At 38.1% G+C, this 12,509-nt stretch overlaps 1 protein-coding gene across 5 annotated transcripts in view; it reads left to right on the top strand.

Annotated features, from left to right (window-relative positions):
* LOC116252636 (guanine nucleotide exchange factor SPIKE 1) overlaps nucleotides 1–12,509 on the top strand; it is a 96,592-nt gene that overhangs the window by 70,412 nt on the left and 13,671 nt on the right. For all 5 annotated transcript variants that reach the window (XM_031627033.2, XM_031627028.2, XM_031627031.2 and 2 more), the window contains 3 exons: nucleotides 638–768; nucleotides 2,748–2,823; nucleotides 3,007–3,117. In XM_031627033.2, coding sequence (XP_031482893.1) covers nucleotides 638–768; nucleotides 2,748–2,823; nucleotides 3,007–3,117 — 318 coding nt within the window. The remainder of the gene's footprint in view (nucleotides 1–637; nucleotides 769–2,747; nucleotides 2,824–3,006; nucleotides 3,118–12,509) is intronic.

Below are 12,509 nucleotides of genomic sequence, written 5' to 3'. Positions count from 1 at the left end.
TAAACTTTCGCTTCCCACCTAAATATTTTAACTGTTTAACTTTCTTGCATCCAATCTTCTAATTGATATGACAAGTCATCTATTGAAAGAAATGACAAAATTGGTGCAGTTTTATGGTAAAATAACACTCCAGGTGAGTATGCTGGGGTAGAAAAGTATCATGTTGGGTACAGGATTGAGGACCATGCGTGTTATGTAATTATGTGGCAGTTAGTTTCGTACAGATATGACTACAACGCTGAATCCACCATTAGCCTGTGGTAAACCTTAAACATATGAAAATGATTCATTTGAGAAGGTATTAAAATTATTTTCCTATTAACAGATATTTGACATCGCCTAACTTGCACATTTTATTACCTAGTACATTAGAACTAGTGCTTGAAATAAAAAAGTAGTGCATGTCATCCCCTTAAATTCATGGTCATGGTGATCATGTTTTCTCATTCTGCAGAGATTATTAGTTATCCACTAAGTGATACCTTTGAGTGAAAATCCTATAAAGGGAGTTTCCTGAATCTCTGCTATTTTCAAAAGTTGCTTCTTGGTTTGGCTGAGGTTGGAAGGTATGATGGACAGGAAAAAATAATTCATGTGACAAATTATTGTAAGTTTACTTGGTTCCGTTCCTTTGCAGGTTGCCTTGTACATCGACAAATTTACTGGTGTTTGTCAACCTGTTCTGCATGATTGCAAGCTTACGTTCTTGCAGATTATATGTGACCATGATCTTTTTGTCGAAATGCCTGGAAGAGATCCATCAGACAGGTCTCTCTCTCTCTTTCACACACACACACAAAGCGAAGAACATCGGTCGACATATAATTATGACATGCAAATCTATAAATACTGCATGTGGTTGTATCCTTATGGTGTCCCTTATGATGCATAATTTATTATTATGTCCAGCATGTTGTTGAGAAATTGGTATGGAACTTTGTAAGTCTTTTCAGTAAATATCGTCCTGACCTCTATTCCAGTAAGACCCACTTGAATATGCCTTCTCCGTCTTCTCTTTTGAAGTTTTTGATCTATTTGAATATGCTTCACCTTGCTACGAGGAATATGGTAAGCGCAATCTCCTGTGCATTCCCATGAGCAGAATATGTAATAAATTTCTTGGAGAGAGTGAGAAAGTTGAAGAGAAATATTGTTACTGAAACATCCTAAAAAGGACTGTCTCTTGTTCTGCCCTGGGTACTTGTAGCTGCCTAAGTTGGGAAAAGGTCAGGTATTATTTCTTGGCCCTATGGTGCTTTGTTTTCTAGACAAGCACATTTTGAGACATACAACCATTAAAAACTTTGAGACATTCATGTGAATGCATTGTATTTTCTTTCTAGTGGCCTTGATCAATGTATGGCTAGTGTTTTGCCTTTATTGGAGGAATTAAAATGGATTTACCTTTGAATATGGAGGCATAGAGCTTAAAGATAAAACTCTCTTCAGGCTTTGATTGCGAGGTGTGCATTCAGATGGAAAGATGGTTTCATGTGTTGGCAAAGCATGAATTTCAAACTTATGTTGTAAAGCTCCTGCAAGCTACTTTTGATTTTCAATTAAATTTAACCAAAAAAAGAGGTCTGGTGGACCATTCCTTCTGGTGGTAAGTTTGGTCCTGCAGAAAAATGGTGCTTGATGAACCAAGTTGAGAATTACCTCCAGTTCCAAATTAGTCAACCCTTGAGTGACATCAAGAGAACAGCTGACCCCTTGTTCAGCTGTACGTTTAAGACTGAATTGAATATCTAGCTGGCTCCAAATGAGTCTATCCTTGAACTAAATTTGTGTCTTGTTACGTTATGTTCTTCTTTATGTCTAATTTTAGTTCCAATTCGTGGAAGTTACATTATGAGTTTTACAACATTGGATTTGTTTGGTATCACCTTGAAATTTGTTCCTTTTCTCTTTCCTTCTTCTAGTGACTTTGACTCACATGATCAGGTTAAATTGTATTCATTACATTTTCTGTATGAGCCTCTGCAGTCCTATGCTATGGCAAATAGCTGCAGCACCAGATTTGCATGTGCATCACAGAACCGGGTGCTTTGTGGCTGTGGCTGTTAATATTTGATGTTTATTATTCTTTATGAGCTAATTTAAATCCCTTCTTTTTGTATTTACACATACATGCTTATTTCAATCGTCTTCATATGTATGTATATGTGTATGTGCATGGGTGTGTGTGTGTGTGTGTGTGTGTATATATATATATATATATATATATATATATATATATATATATATATATATTTGTTCTCACATCCTCATTTGAATGCTCTTGAAGAATCGCATGACTATGCTCCAGTGACGTAGGTCCTAGACTGAATCTGGATCCAAGTGCCATCAGCCCAGGCACAATGACACAATTATGAGGGGCGCGGTCTACCAATGAGCTAATAGCCCATCGCGTTGTGTTTATCTTAGTTAATTGTATTCGACCAAGTGGGTTATGTCCTGATTGGGTTCTAACTCAGAGTCATCAGTCTTAAGGCATGTTTTGTTGAATGACTTATTATTCCCAAATTTTATTTCAATGGATACTCTCTTGCCCCCCTGCTTTTCTGGATAAAAAGTTACAGATGTTGTTTAAACTTTAAATATCCAGCATGTGTTTCTATAAATTCCTTTTACGGTTGACTTAGGTGTCGAAACCTTCTGGCTTTTGTCACCGGCCGCAAATCCGCTTCTGTTATTTTGACATTTTCTTTTCTGTTCTGTTTCTTTAAAATTTTACCCTTCATCAGGAACTATCTTTCTTCCGTTCTAATACAAGAGCTCTTCCTCACCTGGGATCATGAAGATTTAACACAACGTGGCAAAGTGAGTTCTATGTGGTTACCATGTTTGTTGCTGGTTCTTAAGATATACCTTTTTCTGTTTGTATTTTTTGTAATTTAATTAATTTCATGTTTCTTATTCTATTCATACTGCTTTTTGTTTTCCTTCCACTTTACATATTCAACTTGGTAATGGATAAATGCATTTCCTGTAAGTTGTCGTTAGGCAGCTCGGATGTTGGTGGTTCTTATGTGCAAGCATGAGTTTGATGCTCGATACCAGAAGCCTGAGGACAAATTGTATATTGCACAACTATATTTTCCATTGGTTGGACAGGTACTTAGACTTTTCCTGTCATACTTTTCATTGATGTTTCCTATGATTGTGAACTTTATACTAATCAAAATTCCTCAAGATTCTGAAGTTTCTTGTGGATATCTATATTGGGTCAAGAATGAATTTCAGTGGTCTGCTGAAGAGGAATTTTTTCCCTCAAGAATCTCAAGCTTCCTTTGGATATTTGTGGTTTTCCAAAATTCAGTGTTCCCATATGGTGCTGTCTGTATGCAGAGCCAAAAAAGTGGATTCTGGTTTACTGTCAATGCTTAATACTATAGCCACATCCCATGAAGTAGAGCCATAGTCTTCATTTGTCCTATGCCCACATCCTGTTGTTCTTTGGCTTCCAGAATCATCATTATTTTCTTCATCTAAAGACAAATTGTTCTCTATCTGAGTATTTATATTTTCTTCTTCAGCAAATGGGTTAACATGGTCTATATAGATAGAATGTGCATTTGCTTTTTATATTTATGGAGCCATGTTTTCAAACGCATGTTCATCCTAATGAATACCAAGCTGGTCTATATTCATGGTGCAAGACTATTTCTCTTCTATGTGTTAGCCGTATCCAATGTACTCCAATTTCTTTCACAAGCTGAAGCGCTACGTGGTCGACTTAAAATTTTTATTGCTATATTTGAAGCATAGGAAGTGATGGTCCATAAGTCTCCTACCAAAACACTAAAGTAACTTAAGAAAACAACAAATATAAAATTTAGAACATCCTTGCAATTAAGATATTTGTTCAATCATAAATGTCAAAACAATAAGCTAATAGCCTATAAAGTAAGAAACTTACATGGATGTGCGTGGGTGTGCAAAGTGAATAAGGTTCATGGCTAACCCTTCATAAAACAATGAAGGATCCTTGTTATGATACTTGAGCAACTCATTAGCTACTATTGAGCCATCCTCATAAGAAAGCAATTTTTTGGTCACGAAGTCCAAGCCCTCATGAACTTCTTGATTCATTTTTACCAATCCATCTTAAAGTAAATAAAGATTTAAATAGGCTATAGCAGCATGTATTGGAATGTGCAAATTACGGTTCTACCTTCTGCCAATTATCTCCCAATATGACATATACTTTTCTTTTTTCTTCCGCTACAGCCTATGGTTTCTTTGGCTCTATCAGGTGCTTTATACAAGTATCCCATAATAGCTTCTTCTCCATCTTACGATTTCAACACTTTCACTAATGGCTCAACTAACATGATTATTTCTCTTCCATTTTTCCAAAATTTTTCATTTTGGAGAAGACTTGTAAATTCTTTTGCATCATCTTGTTCCACTTGTTCTACGTGTCTCCATTCATTAGAGGCAACCATGGATCCTAACCTATGTCACACGGATACGGGTACGGGTACGGGTAAGCGGACACGGCAATTTTCAAAATTTTAGGATACGCGGACACAACGAATATTATATTCAAAAAAATTTAAAATGATAATAAAAAAAACATGAAATTAATAATTCCTAGCAACAGCTGAGTTCATCTATAATATCTAGCTGCGATCGACTATGTTGCTGAACCTGCTTATCTCACTTGATTGTTATTATCACGTATTCATCATTATCTAGGATCATCAACAACAATGAAGGAAAAATCCCCAAATCGGAAAAATCCCCAAATCCCAAAATCAAACAAAAAAAAGAAAATATTGCACATAACATTGAAGAATATGATCCTTAACCGTCCAATCTTCAAACCAAAACATCCCCAAATCGGCAAGAAATACCCAATCTAAAAAATCCCCAAATGAAAGTTGAAACCCTAACTTCTAATATCGAAAAGAATAGAAAAAACACTTACCTGTCTATCGCCGGCTGCCGCCGGACGCCACCGAATGTCGCCGTCGATCGCCGGAGGTCGTTGCCGTCGCCCGCCATTGCCGAACTGTGCTGCCGCGGAAGTCGTCGAGGGTAAAGGAAGGTCGACCGTCGAGGGTAAAGCGTAAAAAGAAAATGAGGTTTAAAAAGAAAATTGGGTTATGAAAGTGGTTTGGATTGGGTCTGACCCAAACCCGATCCAAAACGTATCCAGCCGTGTCCACGTGTTGGGATCCGCGTGTCGGCCTGCCGACGCCGGTACGTGACCCAAACTGCCGTATCCGTGTCACATAGATCCTAACCTTCTTCTTGCTTTTAAATAGAATACCAACAAATAAAATGGGAAGCAAATCTTGTTACACCTGGCCTTTCCCTTCATATGTGTTCTCATGATATCCAAAGGTTGTTGTTTGTTGTACATAAAGTTATAAACTTTTCAATCCACTTAGCTTGGCTGATAATGTTTTCCACATCATCTAAATGATCAATGTCTTTAAGCATTAGGTCAATGCAGTGAGCAGAATATGTAGTAGTAAAAATATTTGGATACCTTTCTTGTAGAACAATTTCACCCTCTTGTAGTTGTGATAGTATATAGGGCATACTTGTAATTAGGTCAAATTTAGAATAATGAATGGGTTTGGATCTATGTCACATAGGTGCGGGTGCGGGTGCTGGAGCGGCACATCTAAAAAAATTTAGGTGCACAGGTGTGGCGAGGGTATTTATTATATATATATATATATATATATATACATATTAGTCACAAAAAACACGTTTTTTTGAAAAAAAACGCGTAAAAATGCGATAAATTAAATGGTTGTTTAAAACTTTGAAAAAACGTTAAAAACGAAAAGAAACACTTTAAAAACACGTTTTTTTCACTTTTTATCACTTTTTTCATTTTTTGGTTTTTTTAATGCCAAATAGTTTTCTTTTCGTTTTCTATTTTTTATTCGTCACAAATCTACTTATCTTTTGATGTTTGTGTTATTAATTTCTCATTTATTTTATTTTTTCCTCATTTTTAGTTTTTTAGAATTTTTAAAAATTTACCGTATTTTTTTCGTTTTTTTCAAGCTCGTCGTATTATACCCAAGTCCTGAAAAATACATGAACCAGGATCAAATATGTTTCTACATTGCAAATCCTGTCAACTGAGTAACAAACAAAAGGTTAGCAGGAAATGTTGGAGCATATAAAACAGTGGAAATGCTTCAATTTACCATGTAAATCAGGCCTGATCTTGAGAATGCAAATGCTTCAAGAGATACACTCTTGAAGATCTCAACAACTTCAATAGGTAATACAAAGCCAAACCTCAAACTTGAGGAGAAGATACCAAATATATTAATCTCAAGAGAAGAATACACAAAAAGGTAAAAACCTTAACTAAAACAAGGGACAACAGTCCCTTATTTATAGAGCAAAGAAAGGAGGAAAGAAGAGAGGAGTTGGCTGTTGGGCCAGCTCCAACTGCTAGAAATCTAGCCGTTGGAAGCTGGTCCAACAGCTAGTTCCTCTTTTACAATAAAAAAGGTAAAAAACAGAAAAAGGGAAAAAAAAAGGGTACATAAAAATAAAATAAACTACATAAACACCTATATATATATATATATATATATATATATATATATATATATACAAACCATACATGAAATCAAATGTATGACAGTACATATGAAATATATATATGTATACTTACATGATGTCTAGTCTTTAATTTCTAACAGTTTGTGCTATTAATTTGTCATTTATTTTATTTTTTTCTCATTTTTAGTTTTTTAGAATTTTTAAAAATTTACCATATTTTTCTCGTTTTTGTCAAGCTCGTCGTATTATACCCAAGTCCTGAAAAATAGATGAACCAGGATCAAATATGTTTCTACATTGCAAATCCTTTGTCAACTGAGTAACAAACAAAAGGTTAACTGGAAATGTTGGAGCATATAAAACATTGGAAAGAGATACAGAACTAGAGAGTTTCACATCCCCAACTCCCATAATAGGATAAAGTTTCCTGTTGGCAAGTCTAACATGTTGAGGTTGTGCAAAACGATGCAATAAGGTAAATGCTGACTGTAGAAATATTTCAAGGCCCCAGAATCAATAATCCACACAGTACGTGGTTCACGGGAAGTACTACCAACAGACAAAGAAGAATCCACCACAACCGATGATGCAGTAGCAGACATCGAGGCAAGGAGAGATCACTGAGCCATAAGCTGATCATACTCTACCTTGCTCATAGTCACCGTGGAGCTATCAGGAGTCGTCAAGGAAGGTGTCTCTCCAAGTGGTGTAGCAGCTCGGACAGAACCTACAGGAGTCTGAGAAGTGAAGCTCCTTCTGCCACTTGAGGTACTGAATCCTCTTCCATGTGAACTAGGAGCTGGATGACCATGTTTGTCCCAACACTATCTAAATGTCCCAATTTGCCACAGTATGTACACTTAAATCCCCCTCGGCCCCCTACACCATGACTCGAGCCTCTTCCCCTTGTATCATGTCCATGTCCTCCAGACACGGCTAAGGCAGCAGCAGGAGAAGAAGTTGAGGGCGAGAGAGAAGCAAGAAGGGAGAGGAGAAGAAGTTGAGGGCGAGAGAGAGAGAGAGAGAGAAAATTCTGTTCGTTGTTCCAATAGTCGGCCTTTTTCTCACGTTAAATGAGAATTAGGGTAAGATAACAAATTACAAGATTAGTCCACTACTAGAACATTTATTTGTAAAGAGTTGTTCCTAAAACTCTTAAATATTCAAAACACCACCTAACACAAATATTATTCAACACTAGTATTTGTCATAATAGTACTTGTTTTCTTGTTGTTGTGGATTGCATCAACACGATCTTGCAACTTCTTCAACTCGAGCTTTTTCTGTAGAAATACTTTTACATGCTCGAATTCCAAAACTTGACAACTTCAACAGATGTGCTTTAAGTCCTTAACTCTTGTGTAAAATCCTACGAATGTAACTTGACAATATCCATATGCAAAATGCACATTTCCACCAACACTGCCTACATCTTTTGTGATTGCTTTGATTTCTTTCAATAATGGTTGTTCTTCATTTGCATATGCTTCACCAGGTTGTGAAGAAGGCCTTGAAGCATTAATATCATTCACACTAGATGAAGAACCTACTGCAGGAGAACCTGAAACAACTTCTTTCATGTCTACCATCTTTTACCTTCAAAATGAAAATTTTCAAATATAACAAATTTAATGGGTCAGTTGCACAAATTTAGTCAACTCTAAGAATAGATAGTCTGCATAGTTCCCTTTCAATCATAAATGGAGAAATGCACATGCACTTGAATAACACAAATGAAACTCCCTTGGACCATTTGACATGGCGTGGAAGACAAAATGGATCTCTAGCATCATGCAACTGAATTGGAATGTCTCATGCCACTGTAGAGTCATACTTCAGCTTTAAGAATAGATAGTCTGCATAGTTCCCTTTCAATCATAAATGGAGAAATGCACATGCACTTGAATAACACAAATGAGACTCCCTTGGACCATTTGACATGGCGTGGAAGACAAAATGGATCTCTAGCATCATGCAACTGAATTGGAATGTCTGTTTTTCAGTTTCTTCAAGAAAAGGTGGCCCATACCACTGTAGAGTCATACTTCATGGGTCATTATTGTTAAGTTTGTACATATGGATCGGGTCACCCAGATTTGACCCATTTGATCCACACGCCCAGCACATCATGGGCGGTGGCATACTTGTAAATCTTATTGTTATTTTGTGTATTTTATGATGTACCCTAAATCGTGATTAGTATATCATGATAACAAGAGGCAGACGTCATTGGTTGTTGCTCTTTTTCATCTCTCTCTTGCTTGGACGTGCAGCCCACTTCTCTCTTCCTCCTCTTGCATCTAACTTCATTCGGTGGTTCGGTATTAGATATCAAAATCTTACAATTATGGGTTAATATTTCACTTATGTTATTGCAGTCACTAAGCATGTATTTGAAGGCATACATTTTCAAATTAAATAAAAAAGGCATTTATTGAAAAATGAATTCATTTAGGTAGAATATAGTACATGTGGGATATAACTAAAAAGTTCTAACACATAAAACACCATTCTCTTAAAACTGAATTAGCAAAGACGAAAGCACCTTGCGGCACATCGTCAGCAATGAGCCAGCCATATATCATAGCCAATGTAAGCGATTATTAAAAATTTATTATGAAAAACATTTTCGTAAAACGTCAAACTAACAAATAGGAACCTGTTCATGCCAAGTACATCCAAGTAGTGCTAAAAGGAAAAGAAGAGAGTAGAAGAGTAAAAAAAAAAAAAAAACACAAACAGACATTTCATCAAACAAGCTGAGGACTTATACCTGAAAATGAGTTGCAGGCTGTAGTTGTGACATAGTTGCTAAGTATCTAACCAAGTACCTACTGTACAGCAAATAAGAGAAGATTTTATTGCATCTGATAAAGTTTTGCTCGAAGGTCTATTGTTTTGAACTCAAAGAAACGATCAAGTGTAAAAAAAGGAAATCAAAATTTCTATGAGATGAAGCTACCCAAGGTCCCCAATTTTTCCCACGATTCTCAGTAGAAGCAAGATAATTAATCATTCTTTTTAGCAGAAAGTTAGGAAGGACAAGAGGATCTGACTTGATCTCAAAGATAGTTTTGAAGATAAGGACAGCCAGTGGAGGGAGAAGACAGAGAGAGAGGAGCGGATGCCGTTGATGGAGGGAGAAGACGGAGAGAGAGGAACAGATGCTGTCGGTGGAGGGAGAAGAAAGAGAGAGAGCAGTGGATGCCGCCTTTGGAAGGAGAAGATGGAGAGCTATGTACGGGTATGGGTGCCAGTACGGGTACTGGTTCGGACTATTTTCAAAAAATTTGGATACGGGGGTTACGTATATATATATATAACATAAAATAGGAATTAAAAAAAAAAACACATTCATGATTCAAAATTCATAGTTTCTAAAGAAGAAATCATTGAACAAAATTATGAAAACGCAGCTTTGTATCTGTTTCCTGAGTGTAAATGGTGTAAAGAACAAAACTGAAATCATAAATTTTGGATAGGAAATGACTCAGTCAACTTTGATCAAGTCCTAAATCGGACGGATACGTTGACCGTATTTGATACTCAATACTGTTTGACCAGTACCCAAGAGGTACCCGGGACAGTACCAGTACCAGCACCGGTGTCGTATTGACCGGTACGGGTACATTGCCTTTACAGCAGTACCCATGTGGCAAAGATGGAGAGAGAGCGGCAGATGCCTTCAGTGGAGGTAGAAGACAGAGAGAGCAGACGATGCCTGTCGGTGGAGGTAGAAGACAGAGAGAGAGCAGCGGACGGAGAGGATGCCACCGATGGAAGTAGAAGACGGAGAGAGACCAGCCCGAAATCGAGTTTTACATAAATAAAAGTAAAAAAAAAAAAAAAACAAAAAACAGACGAAAATGTCTATGACGCGGTTTGACCACATTTGACTCGCATTTCATGCGAGTCAGGTGCGCGTCCCATTTGACGAGAATAGTCGGATGTGGCTGACGACACCCGACTCACCTTGACTATGGTGCGAATCCTGGTTGCACCCGCCCCCGCACCTGCCCGCATCGCGTCGATGCGGGTGCTTTACCAAAAACACAACACCCGTCTGACTTAGGCCTGGATGCTTACTTACCAACGCGGGTGCGTTACTAAAAACACAACACCCGTGTGACTTAGGCCTGAATGCTTACTTACCAGACCTAGTTCTTGTGATCACCTTAAATACTACGGGGCTGGTGAACCTCAATCTTATCAATTAATGAAGTTGTTTGAGGACTAATCCTAGGTTGAGAGGGATTAGTAGTGTGCGTGAGTTTTGGCTTTCTGTCTTTTGGTAGGTGGAGGCTATCAACTGGTATCAGAACCCATGGCGGCGACCCTGGCAGCTCTCGAAGGAATGCGTAAGCAAGCATAGGACAATCGCAGGGTGATGTTTGGCTGGATGGAATCAATGGAAGAAATGTAGAGGAATTGGGCCAGCAGTTGTTCGATGTCACCCAAAGGATGCAGATGATGGTGACAGAGAATCATACGGTAGCAACTCTATTAAGAGAGCTAATTCATCAAACATCGGCAAGGAACGTACCAGAGTATGCACACGACAGTCATGATGCCTCTGTGAGAGACAATCGGAACCTGCGCACCCCAACCACGATGCCTGACAGAGGTCACACAGGTACATTTCCTGAAAGCCTGAGACAAACTGGAGAGGGAACTTACTTTAATAAACCACTGAAGATCATCTTCCCAAATTTTTTGGCGCAAACCCAATGAGTTGGGTATTCCAAGCTGAACAGTTTTTTGACTGTTAGAATGTTTCAGCCAAGCAGAGAGTTGGAATAGCGGCGATCCATTTAGAGGGTGCAGCCATCAAATGGTATCAGTGGCTAATAACCCAGCAGGGCAGGCCAGTTTGGGGATTCTTTGTACAGGCGTTGAATACGGTTTGGTATATTTGCTTACCTCAACTATAATGTCGAACTCTCTAAAGTATGCCAGAAGGGAGATGTGGTCACATACCAGGCCGAGTTTGAAGAGATCAGCAATATGGTTCATGGTTGGCTGATTGGAGCACTGATAGGGTCCTTCGCTGGAGGGCTGAAGAAGGAAATCAAGATTGGGGTTAACCAGCCCCACAATATTTAAGGTGATCACAGGAACCGGGTTTGGTAAGTAAGCATCCAGACCCATTCATTATTCTAGACTTGACCTAATGACAAGTATGCCCCATATACTATCTGACCCTGCCTCTTTAGCAGCAGTTGTTGCCTTTGCATACTGGGTTCTGCTGACCCCCCATTCTCTAGCTGTCCTTCCCCACTGTTTGGATTTTTCTTCTACCTCTCTAGCGAGTTCAAAGCTTTCCAGTAGGGTTTGGGGACGAGATGCCTCGATGCTTACTTACTAGACTTGGTTCCTGTGAATATGTGATCACCTTAAATACTGCGGGGCTGGTGAACCCCAATCTTATCAATTAATGAAGTTGTTTGAGGACTAACCCTAGGCTGAGAGGGATTAGTACTGTGTGTGAGATTTGGCATTCTGTCTTTTGGTAGTCAGAGGCTATCAAGTTGCTTCCATTGTCTGTGACAATTTACACAACATTTTGTGGTCCTATTTCTTCTATAGCTGAAGATAAGAAGTCAACTATAATAGAGAGCTTACCAATAAATTTATGTATGGCCTGCTTTTAGTTGTATCTTTCCATATATCAGACATAAGCTTAAACCCAGTTTGCAACCATTTTTTCTTGGCTTCAACATATTCTAGCCTATGTCACATAGGTACGGGTACGGGTACGGGTACCGGTACGGGTACGGGTACGGACCATTTTCAAAAAATTTGGGTACGGGGGTACGGCCATACACACACGGGCATATATATATATATATATATAAATATATATATATCAAAAAATTTCAAACAAAATAACATATTCACACATATATATCAAAAAATTGCAAACAAAATAAAATCATTGTCCAAAACACAGTATGGAAGTAATT

The sequence above is a fragment of the Nymphaea colorata genome, chromosome 4 (genome assembly GCF_008831285.2).
Source record: "Nymphaea colorata isolate Beijing-Zhang1983 chromosome 4, ASM883128v2, whole genome shotgun sequence".
Lineage (NCBI taxonomy): Eukaryota > Viridiplantae > Streptophyta > Magnoliopsida > Nymphaeales > Nymphaeaceae > Nymphaea > Nymphaea colorata.
The sequence above is the reverse complement of the archived record's forward strand: the minus strand, read 5'-3'. Positions and strand labels throughout refer to the sequence as shown.